The sequence below is a fragment of the Oryctolagus cuniculus genome, chromosome 15 (assembly GCF_051225735.1).
Source record: "Oryctolagus cuniculus isolate XC-2025 breed Fujian yellow rabbit chromosome 15, ASM5122573v1, whole genome shotgun sequence".
Classification (NCBI taxonomy): Eukaryota; Metazoa; Chordata; class Mammalia; order Lagomorpha; family Leporidae; genus Oryctolagus; species Oryctolagus cuniculus.
In genome coordinates, this window is record NC_142881.1 from 36,413,010 (window position 1) to 36,438,061 (window position 25,052).

The 25,052-nt window shown below is 43.5% G+C and overlaps 1 protein-coding gene across 20 annotated transcripts in view; it reads right to left on the reverse strand.

The window, feature by feature from the left end:
• Positions 1 to 25,052, reverse strand: part of PLCE1 (phospholipase C epsilon 1) — a 311,578-nt gene that overhangs the window by 162,216 nt on the left and 124,310 nt on the right. For all 20 annotated transcript variants that reach the window (XR_016222119.1, XR_016222118.1, XR_016222117.1 and 17 more), the window contains exon 2: positions 22,738 to 23,023. Coding sequence is in view for 16 of the 20 variants with exons in the window: in XM_051823420.3 (XP_051679380.3) it covers positions 22,738 to 23,023 (286 nt within the window). In the remaining 4 variants the exon portion in view is untranslated. The remainder of the gene's footprint in view (positions 1 to 22,737; positions 23,024 to 25,052) is intronic.

Sequence of the window (25,052 nt, forward strand, 5' to 3'; positions counted from 1 at the left end):
GTTATAGGCATTTGGGGGATTGAACTAGCAAACGGAAGATATTTTTTTTCTCTTCTCTTTCTCTTTGTTGCCCTGCCTTTCAAATGAATAAAAAGAAGTAAACTCGTAAAAACGTTAAACTTTTTTGTGTATTTTAAAAATTAAATTCTTTATGCTTAACTATTACTTCTGTCCATTAAAAAGATATAATTCACATATCATAAAATGTACTTTTCAAACTTTACAGTCAGTGGTTTTTAGTATATGCAGAATTGTGTAATCATCACCATGGTCAATTTTAGAACATTTTCATCACCTTTCAAGATGTGTAACCCCTTACATGTTGGCAGTCACTTCACTCTCCGATTAGCCCCAAACCAAATACTAATCTAGTTTCTGACCCTGTGGCTAGGCATATTCTGGACACTCCATATAATGAAATCATAGAATACACGGCCTTTTGTGTCTGGCTTCTTTCACTTAGCAAAATGGTTTCACGGCTTATCAAATGCTGTAGCATAAATCAGTACTTAATTTCTTTTTATGATTGAATTCCAGGGTACGAATCTGGTTTATCTGTTCATCAGATGATGGACATTGGGTTGTTTGTTTTCTGGCTACTATGAATAATGTTGTTATGAACCTTTGAGTAAATGCTTTTGTGTGAACATATGTATTCCTATGTAGGGGAATATATCTAGTAGTAGACTGTGCGATCATATGTTAATCTCATATTCAGCACTCTCAGGATGCTCAAATTGTTTCCAACAGTGTTCGCACCAATTTACATCCCCAACAGCAAAGTGACAGGCTCCAATTTCTTCACATCCTTTTCAACATTTGTTTTCTGTTCTTTTCAACTCTCTGTTACAGTAGGTGCAACGTGGCATCTTATAGTTTTGATTTGATGATCTCTAATGCCAGTGAGGCAGAACATTTTTTCACAAGCTTCTTGGCCATTTGTACATAGCTTTTTGTTTTGTTTTGTTTGCCTTTTTAGAGAAATGTCTAGTCAAGCCCATTGCTCATTTTTAAATTTGGGCTTTGTGTGTGTGTGTGTGTGTGTGTGCGATTTTTAGTTCTCTCTCTGTATTGTATTATTAATCTCTTACTATACATGTGATTTGCAAATATTATCTCCTATTCTGTGGTATCTCTTTCTATTCTGTTGATAGCCTTTTGATGTAAACAAGTTCGTAATTTTGATGAAGTTCAATTTATCTAGCTTCCCTTCTGTTGCTTGTACCTTTGGTATCGTATCTAAGAAATCACTGCGAAATCCAACATCAGGAAGCTTTTCCCTTGTGTTTTCTTCTAAGGATTTTTATAGATGTAGGTCTTTAGTTAATTTTGAGTTAACTTTTTATATGTGATGTAAGGTAAGGTTCAATCCCCCCCCCCTTTTTTTTGGTGAGTGTGTGTGCTGTGGGTATCCAGTTTTCCCAGCACCACTTATTGACAAGACTGTTCCCAATGTTTTGTTGAACCCTTTACTTAGTGGAGGATTAAACTTATGATTATAAAATAAACTAAACGTATGTCATTGTAAAAATTAAATGAAAGAGTAAGAAAGAAAGGAGGAAGGAGGGTAGGCATGTAGACAATAAGGAGGGTAGGGTGAGAATTATCACTATGCTCTTAAATCTGTATATATGGAATATAAGAAATTTGTTCATCTTATATAAATAAAAAATTGTTTAAAGAATAAAAGATTGTTCCCTCCCCACTGAATAGCTTTGACATCTTTGTAAAAATTGTTTGATCATATATGTGAGAGTTTATTTCTGGGCTGTCCATTCTATTCCATTGGTCTACAAATCTGTTTCTATGCCAGTATTACAAAGTTTTGATGACTATAGCTCTGTAGTAAGTTTTAAAATCAAATTTTCTTTTTAAAAATTGTTTTGGCTTATTTTGGGTCCCTCAAAATTCCATATGAATCTTAGAATGAACTTGCTAATTTCTGCCAAAAAAAAAAAAAAAAGACAGAATTTTGGTAGGGATTACACTGAATCTAATACTTGGGAGCAGTATTGCTCTTAACAATATTAAGTCTTACACTGCATAACCACAGGGTGCTTTCCATTTATTTACAAATTTTGAAATTTCTTTTAACAATGTATTGTAGTTCATAGTATATAAATCTTGTATTTTCCTTGTTAAATTTATTCCCAGGTATTTAATACTTTTTCACGCTACTGAAAGTGGGACTATTTTCTTAATTTCAGTCTTAGGTGGCTCACGGTAGCATATAGCAATACAAGTGACTTTATATCCTGCAATCTTGCTGAACTCACTGGTTAGTTCTAATGGCGTTGGTGGATTCCTTAAGATTTCCCCTCAATGAGAGCACGTCATAATATAGTTTAACTTCTTTCCCATCCTGATGCCTTTTATTTCATTTTATTGCCTGAATTCCGTGGTTGGAAGCTCTAGTGCGTATGCTGCAGGGAGTGGCATGAATGGGCACCTTCCGAGGTTCTTTATCTTGGGTGGAAAGTTTCTGTCCTTCACAATTATGCCCAGCGTTAGCACGGGTTTTCACAGATGCATGTTTATCAGACTGGGGAAGAACTGCTGTGCCTACTTCATTGAGCACTTTTATGTATGAAAGTGTACTGAATTATGTCAAATTCTTTTTCTGCATCCATTGAGATGACCTTGTGGCCTTTGTTATTATTCTATTACTATGGCACATTACATTTATTTACATATGCTTAAAGTCATCTTATCCAAGTATATTAAAGTACAGTTTAACTGCGAAGAGCTATGTATAAGACCAAGAGACATTACTGTCTATTTGGTTTCAACTTGGACCTGCACACTGGTACAAGAACAGAAGGCAAACTGGAATGTGAGTGTAACCATGACTTCAAATCACAAACAACCTGATATTTTTAAGAACTATGTTTGTTTTTTTAAAAAAGGAAACAAATATTTTTAAAATTTTAAGCATGTATTATTTTTTTAAGATTTATTTATCTGAAAGGCAGAGGCAGAGGCAGAAAGAGATCTTCTACCCTCTGGCTCATTAGCCAAATGGCTGCAATGGCTGGAGTTGGGCCAATCTGAAGTCAGCAGCCAGGAGCTTCTTCTGGGTCTCCCACGTGGGTGCATGGGCCCAAGGACTTGGACAATCTTCTGTTGCTTTCCCAGTCACATCAGCAGGGAGCTGGATCAGAAATGGAGCAGCCAAGACTCAAACCGGCACCCATGTGGGATGCTGGCACTGTAGGCAGTGGCTTTACCTGCTACACCACAGCACCGGCCCCTAAGCATGCACTCTTTACTGCTATTTGTTATTATAATCACATTTGCAATCCTAACGACACAAGTATCAATTAAAATAGCTCTATGACTTAAAATCCAGTGTGTGATATTTCTGATTCAGAACAGATTATTGCAGAAATAACCTACGCCAGACTTTGGGTAGGTCAAAGTTATTTTAATGAGAAAAACATATATGAGCCTGGAAACTTCTTTTTCTCTCCATAAAAGGCAACAATAATGGTACTGATAATATTACTTGCTATCACTTATAGAACTTACCACTTCCACGGTAGAGCTGAGGAAAGAGAGGGTAAGTAGTCTGCCCATATATTCACAGGTAGTGAGTAAGGTGGCCAGAATTCTGAGCCAGACCAACAGACTCCAAAGCCCACATTTTTAACCATTTCTTGTAGCTTGGATACAAGAGTTTAAGTTACGTACAAACTCAGAACTGTTCATTTCACCGTCTCAACTAAAATGGGAACAAAACCTGGCAAGTCATAAGACTTTCAGTGTTCTGTTTGGTGACCAAATGTTACTACAATTTATTTATTTTGTACTTACTATGTGGCTTCAACCTACATGATCTAGCTAATCCAGTAATGCACAACGTTGTTCAAGAACTGTTTTATACGTACTCAATACTGGTAGTGACTTTTTTTTGACAATGCTTGATGATTTAAGTAGATCTTTACTGACAGAATCAAACAGGAAAAAACAATTCTGCCAAAGTGGCTATCGATACATTTGGGCACATTGTAATTGACAGCATGGATATCACCATCAGGTCGTTTTGTGGAAGAAGCTTGGTCATTTACAAGTCCAACAAACCATGGATGGTTGTCACATCTGGTTCAGGACACTAAATTATCAACTCTCCAGCTGTGATGCTGGTGTCTGGGGTTCCTCACAGCTCCTCAGCCTGAACTCAATTCTCAATCCTCTTTCATCGTTCTCTTCTTCTAAAAACTCCCATCTCAAGCTGTCAGAAGACTTACAGATGTGAAACTCCAGTTGTGATCTCTCACTTGGATCCAATCCTGCTGCTTCTGTTGGGTACATCTACTTGAATACCCAGCACCTCACGTCAGGGTAACCAAATTGGATGTAATGTTCTTGGTCTTTTTATAGCACCACCTTCATCCCCAGGGCCAAACTCTTGGAGGCATTTCTGATCCCTTACATGTCCTAGGCTGAGTTTATGACCATCCATCCACCAGTTTGTCCTGAGAACTGGTCAGTCACTTCCCTTCCGCTCTTATAGCTTACCCCTATCTCCCACAGGTGTGTATGGTTGCAACAATCTTCTGAATGTCCTGTGCAGTGAAAGACCAAGAGGAGTCCTTACAAAACTCCCCTTAGGCCAGGGTCTACGAGGTCAGAAGAGCCATTTGGTGCTGCAAGATGATGTCTGTGTTGGCGGTGGGAGGTGGGGGGAAGGATGGAGGCCAGTCCAACAAAATGTATAAACAAAACAAATGCAGACAGAGACCTCACATTTCCTCCCAAAGACCAATTTCTCTGCGATTTGGTGCAAAACAGTCCCAGGGCCTAGGCAGAACAGCTACTGGCCTCTCTCTGGTGACCCTGAGCCATATAAAGGAGATGTCAGCTCCTAGAGTTGGACAGGAACAGTCCACGCCTCCAGCTGCCAGACCTCACTGCGCCAACCAGGGCTGCGAGCCCATGAATCGGGCACCCTCATTCACTGCAGAGGTCTCTTCAGGGCTTATCAAATAAAGGAGAGTATACAGGGGCCTGGACTCTGAGGTGGGATGGACACCCAAGCTCAAATCCTTCTTAGCCACTCTCTAGGTGCTTAACCCTTTAATTAACCTTCCTGGACAAAGCGGACCATCTGGTCAACTTCCTGTGAACTCCCTGCCAGGAGGAATGAAAAACATCTGAGGATATGGTTGGTGGTGCAAAGCACTTTTCTGAGTCTCACAGGTTCAAAGATTCCAAGAGGCTGCAACAGACACTCTGGCACATCTTTGAGGCCAGAGAGGGAGGCAGGACAGGCAGTGGGATCACCAGGTCATCCTCTAACAGCTACTAAAACAGGGGCACCTACTAAGCCTAAACACAGAGCCCTGGGTTTGTGGACTGGGGCAGGCACATTTGAGGCTAGCAATGAACAGCTCAGAATAACAGTGCCCAGAAGTCACCAGTATCTTTCCTCTTCTCTCTCCTTAAATAACTGAAGTTTGTCGGAGCACCAGCTTACAGTCTCCAAGCCAGTTTTCTCATCTTTGAAATGAGGATCATAATTCCCCTCTCTATGTCGTTCTCAAGACTTTCTGAGAAACCCATAAAACACTCAGCACGGTGGTTACGCCATTAGGGGAAGGCCTGCATGTTTCCACATGAACTCCTGGCAGGCTGTCACACACGTGGGGAGCGTGTTCCTGTTTACTTGTTTACAAGCACGTGGGAAAGGGGGAAATGGGTCACTGATACACATAAGGCCTGAGGCTCCTTCACTCCACTGGAAGTCCTGATTACTACTCAATGGTCTGTTAATTTCCCGGTGATTTCCTCTTTGTCTATAGTTACAGATATAAATAAAGAAAATAGAAGGCGAATCAGTTTTATGACAGCTTGTGGATCCTGCCTAATTACTCTGAAATCCCTTCATTTGAAGGGATCCAACCTGCCAGCCCCTGCCTTCTCTCTAAGGGAACAGTCATCAATCAGAACTCCCCTCTGGCCTCTCCATAGAATTTAGAGTTTAGACACCAAAGAGAACCCGTGAACATTTTGCCAATGGAAAGAGCTTAGAGTATTTAAAAGTTGATCATGAAAGCAAATGAGACTTAGGGCTCAAAGAAAGAGTCCCAAGAGAAAAGATTAAGATTGCACACATATATAATAGTAAGTGGCACAGCCAGAACTTGGCCCCAGACTTTTTCCTGGGGATTTTTTTTTTTTTTGACAGGCAGAGTGGACAGTGAGAGAGAGAGAGAGAGAGACAGAGAGAAGGTCTTCCTTTTCCGTTGGTTCACCCTTAATGGCCGCTGCAGCTGGTGCACCGCGCTGATCCAAAGCCAAGAGCCAGGTGCTTCTCCTGGTCTCCCATGCGGGTGCAGGGCCCAAGGACCTGGGCCATCCTCCACTGCACTCCCTGGCCACAGCAGAGAGGAGCAACCGGGACAGAATCCAGCACCCCAACCGGGACTAGAACCCAGTGTGCCGGTGCTGCAGGTGGAGGATTAGCCTAGTGAGCCGCGGCGCCGGCCTTTCCTGGGGATTTTACCTAAAAATACACAGACTCTGACTCTTAAAGTCTCAGGTGAGGCCCAAGATTCTGCTAGTTCTGGGACCACACTTCCAGGTACAAAGATTGGTGTTGGTAAAACACTTGAAATCGCTTACGGCAGGTAGTACTTAATTCAATAAGTGGCAGTTCTTGTTACTGGCAATAACTGAGCGGCATGTAGTTCTCAGAAACTGGGAAGGGTATTTGCATTTAGAATAGAATATAGAATTTTCTATAAACTTGGTTGGCTGCTGTCAGTGCCCCAGGGTTAAAGGACTGATCCAAGGCAACCGGTGAACTAAGCATTAGAAGCCACCTTTTGGGATGAGAATGTGACATTAAGGTAGAGTGCAGCAAACAGGGCCCAAGGGATGGAAGACTCGGGCCCTATGTGGAGAGCTCTGAGGGTTCAGAAGGGACAGGGCAGCCATGCAGGCAGCCCATTCTCGGAGAGCTGGTTCAATCTCCGCAAGCCCAGACACTCAGGTCACAAGGAAGGAAGAGAACGAGGACTGAGGTCCTGTTCCTACCCTCTCCCTTTCCCCTTCTTTTGTCCCCCTTTCCCACCTTCCCTTCCCTTTTGTCCTTTGAAGGAAAATTTTGCATTAAAAACTTCATTTTCTCATGGCTGAGCTAGGGAAGGAGAAAAAGGATTTGCCGGTGCACTGTGCATCTGCTAGTTGGGAAGACCAACGGGACCTTGCTCACTGCAACTGATATGCCTCGGACTCATGGTAAGGACTGGGTGTGGATGGGAGACGTGGACCCTGTGGGCAAGGGCCAGGAAGAGCTGCTGTCCTGAATTCTGCTTTGACCTTAACACAGTGACAAAGGCACCGTTCCCAGTTCCATTTCTCCCACTCCTGTCCATGTTTCCTCCCTCTTTCAAATCCCTTCCCGAGACCCATCCTGCTGCTAAGCCTTTGTTCCTGCTATCACAGAGTGTCCTTGCTCTACCTCTACTTTTTCTGAACAGTGTTCTACTCATTAATTCATTTATTTTGCACCATTATAACTTTGTAAGGCATGTATCTGCAGCGTTCCATTCCACAGATAGGATGCTGAAAACTCAGGATGATAGGAGTTAAGTGACCTGCCTCAGATCACACAGCTTATACGCAGTAGGTGTAGATTTAGGTCTGTCATCAAACTTCACATTGTTAATCACCAATCCTTGCCTCCCATGTATCATACAACAATCCAACCACTCCTTCATGGATATGTATGACTCTCTGTCAACTAAATCATCAACTACTAGAGTTACTGTCTTTATTATTCTTGTAGTTACTGTTCTCATCTCTACCTACAACAGGGCCATGGTAGAAACTGTTCAGTGTTTCCCATATGGTGCTGCAGGCAGGATAAGAGCCCAAGTCTAGCTCCAGAATAGTTCAGACCATGTGTCTGCAACCATTCAGCGCTTGATTCTTAGCTGCTGTGTGCCTTGGTTTGCTATCTTGATGTCCATATCTATGTCTTAAGATTGTGAATATCAGGGAAAGAGTATATGGTTTCCTTCTTTTCTACAGATTTATTTATTTGAAAGGCAGAATAAGAGAGGGAGAAAGAGAGAGAAAGAGAGGGGGGGGGGGAATACCTTCTATTTACTGATTCACTTCCAAATGGTTGCAATGGCTGGGACTGGGTCAGGCTGAAGGCAGAAGGGCAGAACTCCATCTGGGTCTCTCACATGTGTGGCAGGGGCCCTAGTACATGGGCTGTCCTCTGCTACTTTCCCAGGTGCACTAGCAGGGAGCTGGATCAGAAGCAGAGCAGCCAGGACCCAAAAGGACACTCTGATATGGGATGCTGGCATGACAAGTGGCCACTTAAGCCACTGTGCCACAACACCAGCCCCAGTTTTATCTGCCTTCAATCCAGCCACCTCTGTTATCCCCTAACAGTGCCTTGTGTATTGTCCAGGCCACAGCAGATGCTACATGGACTACTTAGGGAATGAATGAACATTCAGAATTATCTAATCTACCTCTCTCATTTTAAAAAAAATGAGATTTAAAAAGTGTAAAATGGGGGCCAGCACTGTGGTGTAGCAGGTAAAGCTGCTGCCTAAAGTGCCGGCATCCCATGTGGGTGCCGGTTCGAATCCCGGCTGCTCCACTTCTGATCCAGCTCTCTGCTATGGCCTGGGAAAGCAGTAGAAGATGGGTCAAGTCCTTGGGCCCCTGCACCCATGTGAGAGACCTGGAAGAAACTCCTGGCTCCTGGCTTCATATTGGCACATATCTGGCTATTGTGGCCATTTGAGGAATGAACCAGTGGATGGAAGACCTCTCTCTCTCTCTCTGCTTCTGCCTCTCTGTAACTCTGCTTTTCAAATAAATGAATCTTTTTTTAAAAAAGTGTAAAAATAATGCCACTTAACAGTTACAGGGAGAAACATACAAAGTTACCCTCTGCCATGCATACAGAAAACTCCAGAACCATGAAGCTGGAAAGAGTGACAAAGGATATGGAAAATAAAAATTGTGGCTGGGAACTCACCAGGACCCTGAGCATGGAAAATGTGATGCTCTCTGGAATGTGTCCAGCCCAGCTCCTGACTCTGCAGCGCACACCCTAAAGGTCTAACCGGGACTTCGACATCCCTTTCACAGACAAAAAGAGACTGCGTATGTGATAGGCTCACAAGGCAATTCTTTCGTGGGTTTGCACTGAACTGTGAAGATACTTCAACAAAGGACGCATGAAGCGCAGTCTTATCAGACTTGAGCTACATGGCCAAAGCCAGACACAAACCCACTCAGAGACCCTTGATGCTGCAGCCTTCTCCTTGGACAACTCTGAAAGGCGTCCAGCGAGTTCCAATTTGGGCAGGGGTTTGTTTATTCTGCTTGGTTCAAGTCAAGGCTACGGATCCCTAATGGTTTTCATGTCCCTAAAGGTTTTCCACATTTGGGCAAGATCTATGCTTTATGTAAGCCCCGAGGAGGCCTAGCTCCCGGCTGCTCCAGGGAGCTGAGTGCGCCAAGAGCACTCAAATGCCCCAAGACTCCGGGGAGGAGTTTAGCAGCATCTACCCCTTGGCACAAGCCTGCAGATTTTTTACAATGGTGCAGTGTTGTAGTAAAAATGCCTCCATTCTTAACCAACCATAGTTTTTACTGCACTTCATTTTTCTCCCGGTGATGCTAAATTTTTAAGACTGGTCCTTTCTCCTGCACCCAGTGCCTCTTGCCAAGGAAAACGAAGTGGGCCCATAGTGGCTTCTGGCCCTTATTTTGAGCACACAGATTCCTAATCCAGGAATAATCATTCAGATCTGTAGCTGTCACTCTCCTTCTTACGGGGGTATCTTCAGGCTCCTGGCCCTCATGACACTGTGTTGGCTTGACCTTCCCAGAATTCAACTTCCTTAAGAGTGTGCAATGTCTTTCTAATGTTTTAGGTCCAAAATTGCACCTTGGCCGCTGAATTGTTAGGGCATCTCCCAAATGAACTTGACCTCTCGCTATATCTACTGCATAATTTCCTCATTGTCTGCCTGGCACACTGCACAGAATCCCCACCCCGGTCCCTTCTCTCACTAAAGCCTGTTCCAAGATGACCGGCCTGTGTTTAGAGCCCTTCTCTCTCTGTCCTGACTCTCAGGCTGGCCTCCTCACCCGTGACAGCACAGTCCCCAAGTCACACACAGACACACCAACAGGGCCAGGCAGGTAAGCACAGGGAGCCTGAGCTGGGAGGAAGACTAGCTGGGTGCCGCCAGCTGAGTTGGACATGGAGCTGGTACTCTTATCTGGGAAGCTTGTGTGGGTCAGTGCCAGCCAACAAGGCACAGGAGAATCATGGTCCAGGGTTGCCAGAGGAGCTAGAACTCTACACTTGAAAGCAAAATTGCCTATTTTTTTTTTTTTTTAAAAACACTGAAGCTGTTAAAGAAAAACACATGCGGCCCCGGGTATGGTCATGGGGAATGGGTTTTTGTTCCCCTGACAGATGTAAAACACTGTTCTGACTCAGAATATTTCAAGACTTTGGTATGGGGCACAGCGACCATTAACAGCCGCCCTAGGCTGGAGGGGGAGGGTCTAACTGCCCCTTTCTACTCTGCACCCACGCTTCTTATAATTCTAACGTCTAGGAATACAGTTCTCAGGAAATAGAGCCATTCCTCCTCCCCGCAAATCCTCAAAACAGCACTTCCACGGACACCATTCCAGTCTTCACTGCAGAGCAATCATTTAATCTCAGATTCAATATCCATGACAGTTTCAAATGCAAATACTTTTATCTTGGGTACAAAGAGGCTGGAGGGGCTAGGCAGGTAGGGATGATCTTAGTTGATTTTGTTCCAAGTTGTGCTCTGAAATATCAATCTTATTGCATCTCTACTGCTTAAAGCCCTCTGATAGGGGCAGGTGTTATAGTACAGTGGGTTAAGTTGCCACTTGAATCCCATATTAGAGTACCTGGCTCAAGTCCAGGCTACTCCATTTCTGATCAAGCTTCTTGCAAATGCACTTGGGAGGTAGCAGATGATGGCTCAAGTACTTGAGTCCCTGCTACCTATGTAGGAGACTCGAATGGGATTCTTGGCTCCTGGCTTCAGCCTGGGCCAGTCCTGGCTGTTGCAGGCATTTGGGGAGTGAACCAGAAGATGGAAGATCATTTGTTTTCTCTCTCTCCCTCTCTCTCTCACTCCCTCCCTCCTCCCCCCCCCCGTATCTGTTTCCCTCTCAGTCTCTTTTTGCCACTCTGCCTTTCAAATAAAGAAATCTTAAAATAAGACCTCAGCAGGATCTCATTGCTCACAGAGCCCTTAGAAAGAGCCAGTGCTATCTGGCAATTTGTTTTGCTCCCCTGTGCCTCTATTTCTTCAAAAGTAAAAACATAAAGCTTAATTTATGATGCTTAAAAAACACTGGTCAGGGCCTGTGCCTTGGCTCACTTGGTTAATCCTCCGCCTGTGGCACTGGCATCCCATATGGGCACCGGGTTCTAGTCCCGGTTGCTCTACTTCCAGTCCAGCTCTCTGCTGTGGCCCAGGGGGGCAGTGGAGGATGGCCCAAGTGCTTGGGCCCTACACCCCCATGGAAGACCAGGAGGAAGCACCTGGCTCCTGGCTCTGGATTGGAACAGTGCTCCAGCTGTAGTGGCCATTTGGGGGGTGGACCAATGGAAGAAGGACCTTTCTGTCTGTCTCTCACTGTCTGTCAAAAAAAAAAAAAAAAAAAAAGCTGGTCACAGTGCCCGGCACCCAGTGAGTGCCCAATACCTGCCAGTGCTAGTGATTATGACTTCTCCACAGTTTCTTTGCATAATGAACCTTTTAGCTTGTCATCCTCCTGCACCCAGTGGCAAACCTGCCATATTCCTTGCTGCCTCCAGGCCTTTGCTCATACGACTACTTCTGCCCATTCTTCCAGCTCCTCTTAGTTACCATTCAATGGACCCTTAGTCCTCAAAACTCCCCTCCCAGACCCATGTCCCTTTCTCTTGTAGCATATGCCACAACTACAATTTGTCAGCTATTTTTGTGATTACTTGAATCTCTGCTGATCTTTCAACTTTATGTGGGTGAGGGCAATGTCTGTTCTATTCTGGGCCCCAGTCGTGTAGGTGTTAATAACAATTTGTGAAATAAATGTATTTCTACCATCAGTGTCCTTTTTTTAATGTGATGGTGTGTGCCAAACATGAGAAAGAGGGCCTTTCCCAGAGTTATAGAGGAAATGGAGACCCCTCTCCTGGCTTGAGGCCTGGACAGTGGAAGCACCATCAACACTGGAATAGGGGAAAGACCCCAGACCCTCCTAAGGAGGGCTAATGCAGAGGTGGGGGCCACTTCCTTCCTTTTCCTTTTCTGTCTCCTTTGCAGTGTGGGCCCCCTGCGCCAAGATGAGGCTACCAGGAGCACCTGCCAATGAGCTCAGGAGCACGAGGGCACTTGGGGTGACCACAGAAACAGATCAGAGAGGTCACTCCATGGCTGGTTACCTCACTGTGTCCAATTAACACCTCCCAAATAGGCAGGACTTTACTGCTCAGAGGCCAGGAAGATCCAAGGTGGAAAGGTCCCCATATATTTCTCATTGGATCTGCCATCTCCTTTTGGTTACACCTAGGACAGGGCTAGGACCAGTCCAAATAATTTTTGTACATCATGTTTAAAAAGAGTCACCGTTGGGGCCAGTGCTGTGGCATAGCGGGTAAGGCTGCTGCCTGCAGCACTGGCATCCCATTTGGGTACCGGTTCGGGTCCCGGCTGCTCCACTGCTGCTCCAGCTCTTTGCTATGGCCGAGGAAATGGGTTATAGATGAAATTGCTATAGCAGAAGATGGCCCAAGATGCACCCATGAGGGAGACCCAGAGGAAGCTCCTGGCTTCAGATCGGCACAGCTCCGGCAGTTGTGGCCAACAGGGGAGTGAACCAGCAGATGGATGACTCACTCTCTCTGCCTCTCCTTCTCTTTCTTCATAACTCTTTCAAATAAATAAATAAATCTTTAAAAAAAAATAAAAAGAGTCATTGCTGATAAATTCCCTTTGGATTTTGGTGATGCCCACAAGATCAAATTAGTACAGGCAACTAAGTTTGTGTTAGCCTGGAGCTAGGTACATGTTCACACATTCAGCCCTTCGTTTACCCAACAACCATTTTTTGAGCACTGTCATGCAAAGTGGAATACACTGACTTGGTCCATTAACCCAAAGGAGCTGCTGTTTTGTTTTGTTTTGTTTTGTTTTGTTTTCACTTGATTGATTCTGTGTTATAATGAAGAAGTTCAAAGTGGAAAGATCCCCCAACTATCCTTATAGGTGCCCATGTCAAAAAATGGAAGGCTATTATTTTCAGGGAGATCCTTGACGTCCTTGAAAGTCCCTAGGGCAAGGAGGCAAGAGGAATGTGGGGAAATGGCTGTTTTTGTAGTCAAATTAAACTGTATTGAAATCTGGAGTTCCATGTTGTACTGTATATACGTACATATTTACATACATACACACACACACACTCACACACACACACACACCAGGAAGGAGGTTCCCTGAGTGGGAGATAACATTACAATGTTACCTAGTGATTAAGAACACAGGTTTGGGGGCTGGCAGTATAGCCAGTAAAGCTGCTGCCTGGGGTGTCAGCATCCTATATGGGCTCCAGTTCAAGTCCCTGCTGCTTCACTTCTGATTCAGCTCCTTGTTAATGCACCTGGGAAAGCAGTGGAAGATGGCTCAAGTGCTTGAGCCCCTGCACGTACATGGGAGACCTGGAAGAAGCTCTTGGTTCCTGGCTTCCTATCAGCTCAGCTCCAGCCACTGTGGCCATTTGGGGAGCAAACCAGCAGGTGAAAGACCTCTCTCTCTCTAAAAAGAAAATAAGAACATAGGTTTGGGAATAATACTGGCTTGGTCTCTCCTAGCCAGTCAACCCCAATTAAAGACTGTACATCCACATTTGGTAGCCTAGGAGTCCAGATCTTTTGAGCTATTAGCTACATTTTATTCTCCTCCATTTCCCTTCATACTCCAGATCATTCACAGCAATATCTGTTTGAAATGGGTTATAGATGAACTTGCTTATTAATGCAAAAATGTGGCCCTGGGTATACACAGGGATAAAATACCCACCACACCACTCAAGGTGTTTCTGTTGACTATAAAATTCACAGACAGAGCCTCAGAGGGATGGAAGCATACATTTGTTCAGGCCTTCATAGACTCACTTGCAGAATTAATATATGGAATTTTTTTAAAGACTGTTGCTATAATGAAATACAAGAGTAAGAAGAATTAAAGTACCAAATATGCATTTTCAGTGGACAGAACATTTTAGACGTTCCTGAAGATGCTAAAAATATCTTGATAGAATTTGGTCCACCAAAACCCAATACCCTTTAAAATGTCCTTTTATTAACTTTTACTACAACTTCTTTATTATTTCTTGGTTTGAAGACTCAGTTCCAACAGAAGTTTAAATAATGACTCAGGCTGCTTTGAGATCATCTCTTTTTTTCCTCTTAAATATTTGCTACTGACCCACATGCTATTATAAACAGATTATAAGCATAACCCATTATCTTCTATAAATGTTCCCATGGTTAAGAATTTCATAGCTCATTTTCAAATGAGTTTTAGTCTTTTAAAATAACAAACAACTTAGAAATACTCAAAAGGATTAGTTTTATGTACTGAAAAAAATCTCATGATGGTAATGAGTAATTCATCTTCATAAAAACGTACAAATTTTAACTCGAACACCAAGTTGTATGCTAATCACAGATTCACACACACACAAGGCTCCAAATATCAGAAGTGAATACTTAGCATTTTCGCTGCCCTGGAAGGAGTGGAGAATTCTCAGCAGAGAATGACTTAGAAACCACAGAAGCTTCATAATGTGAGTCAGGGTCTCTTTGCCCTGTAACCAGCGGGTCACAGTTCTCCAGCTTCTTCATTTTAGAAACTTCAGACTTCAATCAAGATGATCCAGAAACCTCCCCCTGGGCCCCTATGTCTCACGCTATACCACTCTAACCTTGTATGCTTCTTGGTGCATCTCCTTCACTAGCGGAAGAATTCCTTGAAAGCGGGGTCTGCATTTTGTTTACTGTTACATCCTTGGCACACAGTGGGTACTCAAGAAATACTGGTTGAATGAATGAAGCAACAAGTGGCGTAATGCAGCAGCCCTCAGAACACAGCTAAAGGAGCTACACAGTGGAGGGGCCTCCAGCCACTGCAGAGCTCTCCACTGTCCCACAAGCTGCTGGTGCTCTGGGCCCACAGCCTGAGGAAACCAGAGAGTTCTTCTCCTGCTGATATGCATCTAAGACTGAGCTAAAAACACAGCCTGGAAACCAAGAACAGTGCAGAGCTAATACTTCAAGGAGCTATAATCAAGGGTGACAGCAAAATTACCTTCAATGCTCACCACTACCACCACCACCATCTTTAGCATGAACATCATCATCTTCATAAGATTTATTGAACACATATTAGGTATCAGCTACTGTGCTGAATTCTTTATATGTTGCCACATTTAATCCTAAAAACAACTCTATGAGGCTGTTGCTCTTTTTACCATTCTACAGATACTGAAACTGAAGCGCAGAGAAGCAAAGTCATCGACTCTGGATGACATTGTGTTGTTGGGTTATTGTCAAGATACAAGTGAGCGCTGCGGCTCACTTGGCTAATCCTCTGCCTGCAGCACCAGAATCCCATATGGGCACCGGGTTCTAGTCCCGGTTGCTCCTCTTCCAGTCCAGCTCTCTGCTGTGGCCCGGGAGGGCAGTGGAGGATGGCCCAAGTGCTTGGATGCCTGCACCCATGTGGGAGACCAGGAAGAAGCACCTGGCTCCTGGCTTCGGATCAGCATAGCTCTGGCTGTAGCAGCCATTTAGGGGGTGAACCAACGGAAGGAAGACTTTTCTCTCTGTCTCTCCCTCTCACTGTCTGTAACTCTACCTGTCAAATAAATAAATAAATCTTTTTTTTAAAAAAAGATACAAACCCAACACAGAATGGTACTCACGTTCAATCCCTTGTAACCATAAAGCAATACAGAGGCTCAATATCCTAACAGGATAGAGAGACCAAAATAACATTTTTTCATTCCAAGTCTTACTTCAACAAAGCCCTCATTCCTTTCTTCTTCTGCCTTATTTCCATTTTAACATAAGACCTGGGGGCAGGCGCTGTGGCGCAGCAGGTTAACGCCCTAGCCTTAAGTGCCAGCATCCCATATGGGCACCGGTTCGAGACCCCGCTGCTCTACTTCCAATCCAGCTCTCTGCTGTGAACTTGGAAAGCAGTAGAAGATGGCCCAAGTCCTTGGGCCCCTGCACTCACATGGGAGACCCGGAAGAAGCTCCTGGCTCCTGGCTTTGGATCGGTACAGCTCCGGACATTGCGGCCAACTGGGGAGTGAACCAATGGATGGAAGACTTTCTCTCTCTCTCTCTCTCTCTCTCCTCTCTCTCCTCTCTCTGTGTAACTCTGACTTGTAAACAAATAAATCTTAAAAAAAAAGACCCAAATAGTCTTTACTGTGGCTGTGCAAAACAAAAGTATTGGAAATAAGGGGATTGAAAATCCATCAAAATCCTCACATAGGCTTTTAAGTGTTTCTTGTTAAAAATCATAAATGGACTACATGCAAATAGAAATTAAAAGTCAAGCAGTATAGAAAGGTGGAAGCTAACAAGTTAATTAGTTGTACATGTTTTCCTTGGTAGGTGTCTCCTTACTGTAAGAAGTGATTACAGATATTATATGTTCACATTTAAGAAGAATGTTGATCCAATCACCTTGATGAAAGATGAGGAATTTGGACCATTCTCCCAATATTCCAGTTATTTTTTAGTTTTGTTTTTCTATTGGTTATCCTTTCATCATTAAATGCCTATACTACTCTTTTTTTTTTTTTAAAGATTTTATTTGTTTATTTGAGAGGTAGAGTTACAGACAGAGAGAGGGAGAGACAGAGAGGTCTTCCATCCTCTGGTTCACTCCCCAAATAGTCACAATGGCCAGAGCTGGGCCAATCTGAAGCCGGGAGGCAGGAGCTTCTTCTGGGTCTCCCATGTAGGTGCGGGGCCTAAGCACTTGGGCCATGTTCTGCTGCTTTCGGAAGAGGGACAGCCAGGACACAAGCCAGCATCCATATGGGATGCCAGCACCTCAAGCAGAAACTTAGCTGAGTACAACACAGCGCCGGCCCTGCCTGTACCGCTCTTAAACCTCTCCCTTTACCCTCCAGTTCAGATGTATTTCTTGACTCACTCAAGGTAATTATGCTCTTTATTCTATAATTCAATCTGCCTCTTTCATGATAAGCACAATAATTTCTTATTCCAGTTTGCTTTTCTGGAACATTTAATTACCAACACTGGAAAGTCATCTTTTAGCACTATTTTTCAGTTTAACTATTCAGTAAGTTCTTTGGGGATACCTTGGAGTCTAATCAATGCTGTCTCTTTGAGTACAGAGTTTCAAATAATGATCTAAACTTCTAGAATATGAACCATTCTGAGCTTCTGTACCTGGGACCTGGTATTTTACGAATGGCTCATAAGGCATCCCAACTGCCTCTGTGGCATCACCACTCTCCTTCCCATATTCACTGATGAGGGTTTCTCTAGCCCTTAATTACCTGATTTAGCTCTCTTTCTTCTCCCTCTCCCTTTCTCACTTCTTCTCAAAACTTACACTAAGAAATAGGACACAACTTTTTCCCTTTCACAAAGTAGCTTCTGAACACAAAATTATGGCATACAAAGGAGCTGAACACAACCAGTGTTGCAGCTCTAACTAGGTTATTTCATACCTGGTCATGAAGTGCCATGTTTGGGTCACACCAGGTCATGAAGTCACATGTGTGCAGTTCATGTTCAGGATACACCTGAGTATAGACTTCTCAGGGCACACCTGGGAGTGGAGTCACACTTCAGAGTGATACGTGACCACGTGGGGTCCTGAGGCACAGAGTTTTTGTCCTGTGCCCATCAAACTTCCTGTCCCTGTGACCTACGGACACCACCTTCAACTCAGCAGCCCAGTATTTTAAGAACTCTTTTCAGGTGGTAAGGACTACTTCAGCAAATCTGAAACCTGACATTGCCTTTCCTCTGGGAGGAGACACGCTGTTTTACAAACAGAAGGCATCCAGGTGTGACCCTCTGCATTTTTCCTACAGGTGACACAGCACTAGGCCATAGTGGGTAGCTAAGGAACAGTTTTTCATTAACTGGTACAGAAACACACTCAATATTACATTAAGGCATACTTTTCAAGAAAATAATTTCAAGTTCACACAACTACTAAGTTAGACTGTTTCTTTAAGTAAACTTAATTCTTGGAATTAGAACTATGCACATGCCCTGCCTGCCTGGTAGGCATGTAAGGGTAATTGTTTTGATTATGAGGAAGTCAACTAAGACAGCCTTTATAAACTAAACTATTTATGAGGTACAGTCACACAGCTCAAATGTATCTGTGTATCTCTACGATGACTTCTTGTCTTCAAGTTAAAGCTATTAACTTTAGAAAAAAGACATAGTATACAGTGTTTCAGTGGAAGGAAATAATGCTTAAAATGTATTAGACTTTTCTATGAAAAATAAAATATTCTCTATTTTCAAGAATATTAAATCTGTAAGATATTTTTTATTTTCATTTTCTGACTTTTTACAGCCTGCACATGACTAATAACTTTATTACAGCTCGCTTGCTCTCTCTAACTGGTTGAAAACAAACATGGAGTTTTATTTTTTACCACATAACTTAAGTATGAGTAAGCATTGTCCTGGTTTTATGTAATATTTAATCCTTTAATTTATAAACTTAGCAACAATGAGAAGGAAAAATTGAGTGGAACATCCTAAATTCATTATATTGGTTGGCACACACATTTGAAAACTAAAAAATCTTAATTTTTCTAATTTTGCTATTTTAGTACTTTACTCCCAAATTTCTTATTTTCTCCCTTCCTTTTTACTTGATTTTGCTTTTGTGATTTTCAGCAGGTAAAATTTCAGAAACGAAACAAAAGCAGGTGATGCATTTGAAAACTTCTTCCTGATTATTGAAGTCAATGCTTCTTTCGCCCACCACTGCCACAAGACACTAGTCCTGAGAGTCTAAGGAGGTTAATGGGGTGAGGGGCACAGGGCCAGAGACAGGAAGAAGAAAGATCTTAATTGCATCACACTGACTGGCTGGTGTGAACTTTCCATCTGGAGACAGCATTACCGCATGGTCAAGGGCACACCCTTGCTCATCAGTGATTCCTATCAATGTCTCTCAGAGTTTGGCAACTTGCCACTCCATAGAGCATCCCTGATGGTCCGAAGGCAGAGGGACAGGCGGGGGTGTGTCCTGCCTGCTGCTTCTCCCCCACACTGTGCTGAGTCAACTGTAGGGATGCACACCTCTGCTGGGTCGCGCCTTGACTCCCTAACTCCTGACCGGCTGGTGAGGTGCAACTGGCGGGACATTTTCTCCTAGCTTCACCTCCCTTAGCCACTCCACTTCCCATCGTGAAATCATAACCACTTCCCGAAGAAGAGTGCTAACATTTGAATACACCTGGGCCAGAGACCAACCCCTTCCCCCAAAATTTTAATTTTTTTTTGATGCGGCTAAATATACACACTATACAATTTACCATCTTAGCAGATTTAAAGGTACAGTGACATTAAGTACATTCATATTGTTGTGCAACCATCACTGCCATCGCTCTCTACAATTCTTTCCGTCTGGCCGAACTGAAACTCTAGTCCATTAAACACTAACTCCCCATCTCCACTGGCCCAGCCCTGGCAACCACCTTCCTGCTTTGTGTCTATGCTTTTGACTGCTCTGAGTGCCTCCTGGAAGGGAAGCTGTACAGTATCTGCCTTTTCCCTCCTAATTTTTCTCCACCTGTCCCAATTTCACCCACTGCAAACATGAGTCCTCTCATTCCTTTGATCCTCTTCCTTCCCCTTTCTGTCTCGGGGCCAGGGCAGGGGGCAGGTGGAATTTGAAACTCGTGCAGCTCCTTCAGCTCTTCATTCCTTTATAAGAATCTAATTAAAAAATTCTGATATGGGGCTGGTGTTGTGGAACAGCAGGTTAAGGCACCATCTGCAATACAGGCATCCCATATGGTGCTGGTTCAAGTCCCAGCTGTTCAACTTCCGATCCAGCTTCCTGCTAAAACACCGGGGGAAAGCAGCAGAAGATGGCTGGCATGCTTGGGCCACTGAGCCCATGTGGGGAGACCTGGATGAACTGTGTGTGTGTGTGTGTGTGTATGTGTGTGACTCTGCCTTTCAAATAGATAAGCCTCTTTTTAAAAAATTCTTATTCTTTCATACAGGTATGTGTTTCAAAGTATAATTAGTCACAACAAAGAACTATAGCTATCAACATCTAAAATCTCTGAAGTGGCTAAAAATTTGTTTCAAAACCCCAATAAAAGTTTAACTCTTAATTCATCTTTAAATAAAATTATTTCCCTCGGGGTGGGTGTTTGGCACAGAGGTTAGGCCACAATTTGGGATTTCTGTATCTCATATGGAAGTTGTTGGCTCCTCTGCCTCCGATCCAGCTTCCTGCTAATTTGTACCCTCAGAGGCAGCAGGTGATGACACAAGTACCTGGGTCCCTGACACCCACGTGGGAGACCTGGATGGACTTCTGGGCTCCTGGGTTGGGCTTGGCCCAGTCCTGGCTGTTGTGATCATTTGGGGAATGAAACATGGACAGAAGAGCTCTGTTTCTCCATCTGTCTCTTTGCTTTTCAAATAAATATTTCCCTTCAATAACAAATGTCTTCATTGTATTGCTTACTTATTTTTATTATTGTTTTTGTTATTATTTTTGGAGGTTGAGACTCAGTGTTCTACTAATGTGCTTTTCTCTTTATTCCGTGAACAGTTGTGCAGATTTCAACTGCGTTACAGTCAAAGAGGTCTTGGAGACTAAAGTCTGGGAGCCAAATCACGACATTTAAAACTGCTTCTCCAGGAATGTATTCTAAGTTGCTGGAGAAATGAACTTCCTGAACACAACCCATTTATAAACTGGAGCCTGTGGTATATTATGCACACCCCCTCCCAGATTTTCATTAGTGACTCAAAGTTGGAAGGTGTTAGCCAGATCTATGCCACAGGATAAGCACCAAAGGATGAAAGAAGCAGACAAGCAAATCTTAGCAGCCAGCAGGTCCTTGAGGGCCTCGGCCAAGAGATGAGCATCAGAGCTCAACCCAATGGCGGATATGTGGATTGTGAACATTCTGGGACTGCAAAGACCCAAAGAACCATTTAAATTAAATGTTTAAAAATATTTTTGCAAAAATTATATATATGAAAACACTTCAAAAAGTTCATAAAAAATGGAACAAAAAGTATGAGGTGATCTTGGTGCAGAACACATTTTTTTCTTCAAACACAGAAAATGCGTCTCCTGAAAAGGTTATGGGTTCAAAAACAATAATTCATACTTTTAATTCCATTTTCCCACAAGCTTTCTAAAGTAGCCTCATATTTAGCATGTACAACACGGTGTGTCAAAATATGTGTATACTGAGGAATGGCTCAGTTGAGTTCATGGTCCCAGTCTGGTTGGCAGTCCCCTGCCAGGGAAGACTGCCCAGCGGCCTGTGACAGCTGTTCAGGGCACAGGCCTCCACGGCTCCTCGGTGCACTGCCATTTCTGACCCGCCTTCTGCTACTAATGGGAAGCAGGTGGGGCACTCAGGTGCTGAGGAGCCCCTTTTCCTGTGGCCTTCATTTTCAGCAAGTTGCCTGCCATCTAGTCCTTCAAGATGGGAGTTGCTAGAAGACGTCCTTTGGCTTTTCTGGCCAATAGAAATCTACTGATTCAGCATATGAAGGAGATTTGTTTTACTGTGTTCCTGATCACCACTGGTTTTAAATGTGACCACAAGACCATACTATTTACTAGCATTTTTATCACAATAATTAACATCTATCACAGATTGCTACTAGGAGAAACCATTTGGAAAAAGAAAATGTGGTACATATACATAATGGAATAGTACTTAGCCATTAAAAAGAATGAAATCCTGTCTTTTGCAACAAAATGGATACAACTGGAAACCATTATGCTTAGTGAAATGAGCCAGACCCCAAAAGACAAATAACACATGCTTCCTTTATATATTAGCTACCAAAAATCAAAGTACAAAAAATGTAATATACATGAGTGAAATTGACAACCTGAGATTTGATTATTGTCTGTAACCCTTGTCTACACTCCTGTGGTACAGTGATCTTTCTACTTTCTACTTGTTGAATTTATTTAGTGGAGGATTAAGCCTGACTATAAAGTAAACTGAAAGATGTTATCACAAAAAAATAAAAGGAAAAAGAAAAAAAAGGAAAAAAGGAGAGGGTAGGAAGTATCATTATGGGCTTAAAATTGTATATATGAAATACACAAAATATTTTCTTTTTACATAAGCAAAAGTAAGTAAATGAATAGCTCATCATCAAAAAACAATAAAGACAGTATTGGGATCACTTACTTCTTTTGAAAAAGAAACTTCAAAATGTTAATGCTTATAATTTAGAGTATTTATACCTGAAGGGGCTTTAATAAGGGACCACCTTTTTGCATTGTTCTAACGCAGATACTATGACTTAGAGTCACTGACAAGGGAACTCACTTTCCCAGCAGGAGCTGCACAGATGTTAACTTAGCCTCGTCTCTGTGGTCAAAGGTGAAAAGTTAAAACTGACATTTCAGACATTACCTTTCAGCATCATTCGTCCAGCGGAACCTCCAAAAGTACTGAGAAGACCACTTCTTGTTCCTAAAGACGTGGTTGCTTCCAGGAGAGAACCAGTGACGTACTGAGAGATGGAGGTCCTTTGCAGGGTGGCACGATACTCACACACAGTGTCTCGGACGCACTGCTTCAGGCAGGGACCTAGGCTGACCCTCCCATGAGCTGTCTCTGAGGCTGGGAGCTTTGTGAAGAACCGGAGAAGAGATCCAACTGGATTTTCTGTTTCTTCTCTTCTCACTGCATGGTAGATCTGTGAATAGCACAAAGTACAGGAAGTATTAATCTAGTTTCTTAGAAAAGCAAATGAACTTGTTGACAGAGTGCCAAGATGACTTATTAAGAAGGCTCGGTCTCTCCAAGCACCAACATTCTGGGCTCCGGACTCATGCATTAACCTGAACATTCTACAGACACCGTGTATTTGGAAAAGCTGTGGGTGGTTATGGAATGGGCCATTCAAACAAGCCTGCTATGAGAGCACTCACAAGTTGTACCAACCAAAAATACATGCAGCTCAAATTTCCCGTCCTCCTTGGCAGAGACAAGCTCTTCTGCTGATAGATGAGGGTGAAGCTGTCTGTTTGCCCCTTTTGGAGTCCCCTCCTGTCCATCTGCTGCCTGAAACCCCTCAGCTGGAAATTCATGGGGAACCACTTGTCCACACTCAAATTGAAGTGAGGATGAGAGGGTTGTGGGGAAGGAGCACTTCCCCATTTCTCTCTTGGGCTAAATCCCTCAATCCATCAGCTGAGATCACAGTGTTTGAATCTTTTTCCTCGCCCTCCTCTCTCACCTCCCACATTCTAGAAGTAGACATATCCTGGTCAACTCTATCTGCCTTGTCTCTGTCACCATCCTGACTTCTCCTTTCATCACCTGAATTCACCAAGAATTATCTCACAAAGATTGAACCATTAGAGACAGGTACTCAACTGTGTCTTCAATGCAATCATTCAACATGAGTGTGTAAAGACCCTGCTCTGGGCCAGCGCCGCAGCTCAATAGGCTAATCCTCTGCCTGCAGCGCCAGCACACCGGGTTCTAGTCCTGGTCGGGGCGCTGGATTCTGTCCCAGTTGCCCCTCTTCTAGGCCAGCTCCCTGCTGTGGCCTGGGAGTGCAGTGGAGGATGGCCCAAGTGCTTGGGCCCTGCACCCACATGGGAGACCAGGAGAAGCACCTGGCTCCTGGTTTCAGGTCAGCACGGTGCGCCGGCCACGGCAGCCATTGAAGGGTGAACCAATGGCAAAGGAAGACCTTTCTCTCTGTCTCTCTATCTCTCTCACTGTCCACTCTGCCTGTCAAAAAAAAAAAAAAAAAAAAGACCCTGCTCTGTGTGAGACACTGTGTCAAAGGTCATGGGTATGGTGGCACATACCTAAATTAAATCTAACTTTGAATTTTGGGGCCTGAAAATTATGAGGTTTGAGATCATTGCAGGAAGGTTTTGGCCTTTGTCAAGCCTTCTGGAAGGCCAATGACTAGCAGAGAGTCTATGAGGGTATTTCAAACAGTTTGCAGAAAAACCGAATTAAGATATGCACATTTTCCATCAACTTTTTGAAGACCTACTTATATAAACAACCAGGATACAACATCACACGGGGTGAGGTAGCCATCTGATGGTGGAATAAAGGCTGATTACATTGTGCCATTTTGAGCACCTTGCCTTGGCAGACTTGTCATTCACTCATCAAACCAACAAATTGTGATGCTTTTATATCCCAGTAACAGCATCAGACCTGGGAAAACTAGGCAGTTTCTCCCCTTAACGAGCTCACAGTTCAGTAAAAGAAACAGATAAGCTAAGAGCTTACAGTACAGTTGAAATGGAGGTTATTCCTTTAGGATATATCAATCAACGGCCATGGAAAGGAAACCCTCATGTGGCCTCCAGGCCATGTATGTGCCTCCACGATGCTGCACACTCCAAATATCACTTCACCCAGGGCCCAGAGCCTTACTAAGCCCTTACAAGGCCCTCCATTAAACCCCGAGCCTCAACGATACTCAAATTGCACTGACCCTAACTGGATTTCTAGTGTACCCTCCTCTGCCTACTGAGAGATGCTTCCACCAGGAGGCAGAGTGTGAAATCTTAGCTGTAATTCTCTGTCATTATATTTCTGGTGGCCAGTGTAGCCATGGGGATGGTTTACTGGGACAGAAAGAACTCAGGGCTTAGGGTCAGAGTCAATCATGAGAATAAGGAAGCTACCTGAGACGGTTTCTTCTCTATAAATTGGGGAGAGCAACACCCTTTTTTAGAGATGTTGGAAAT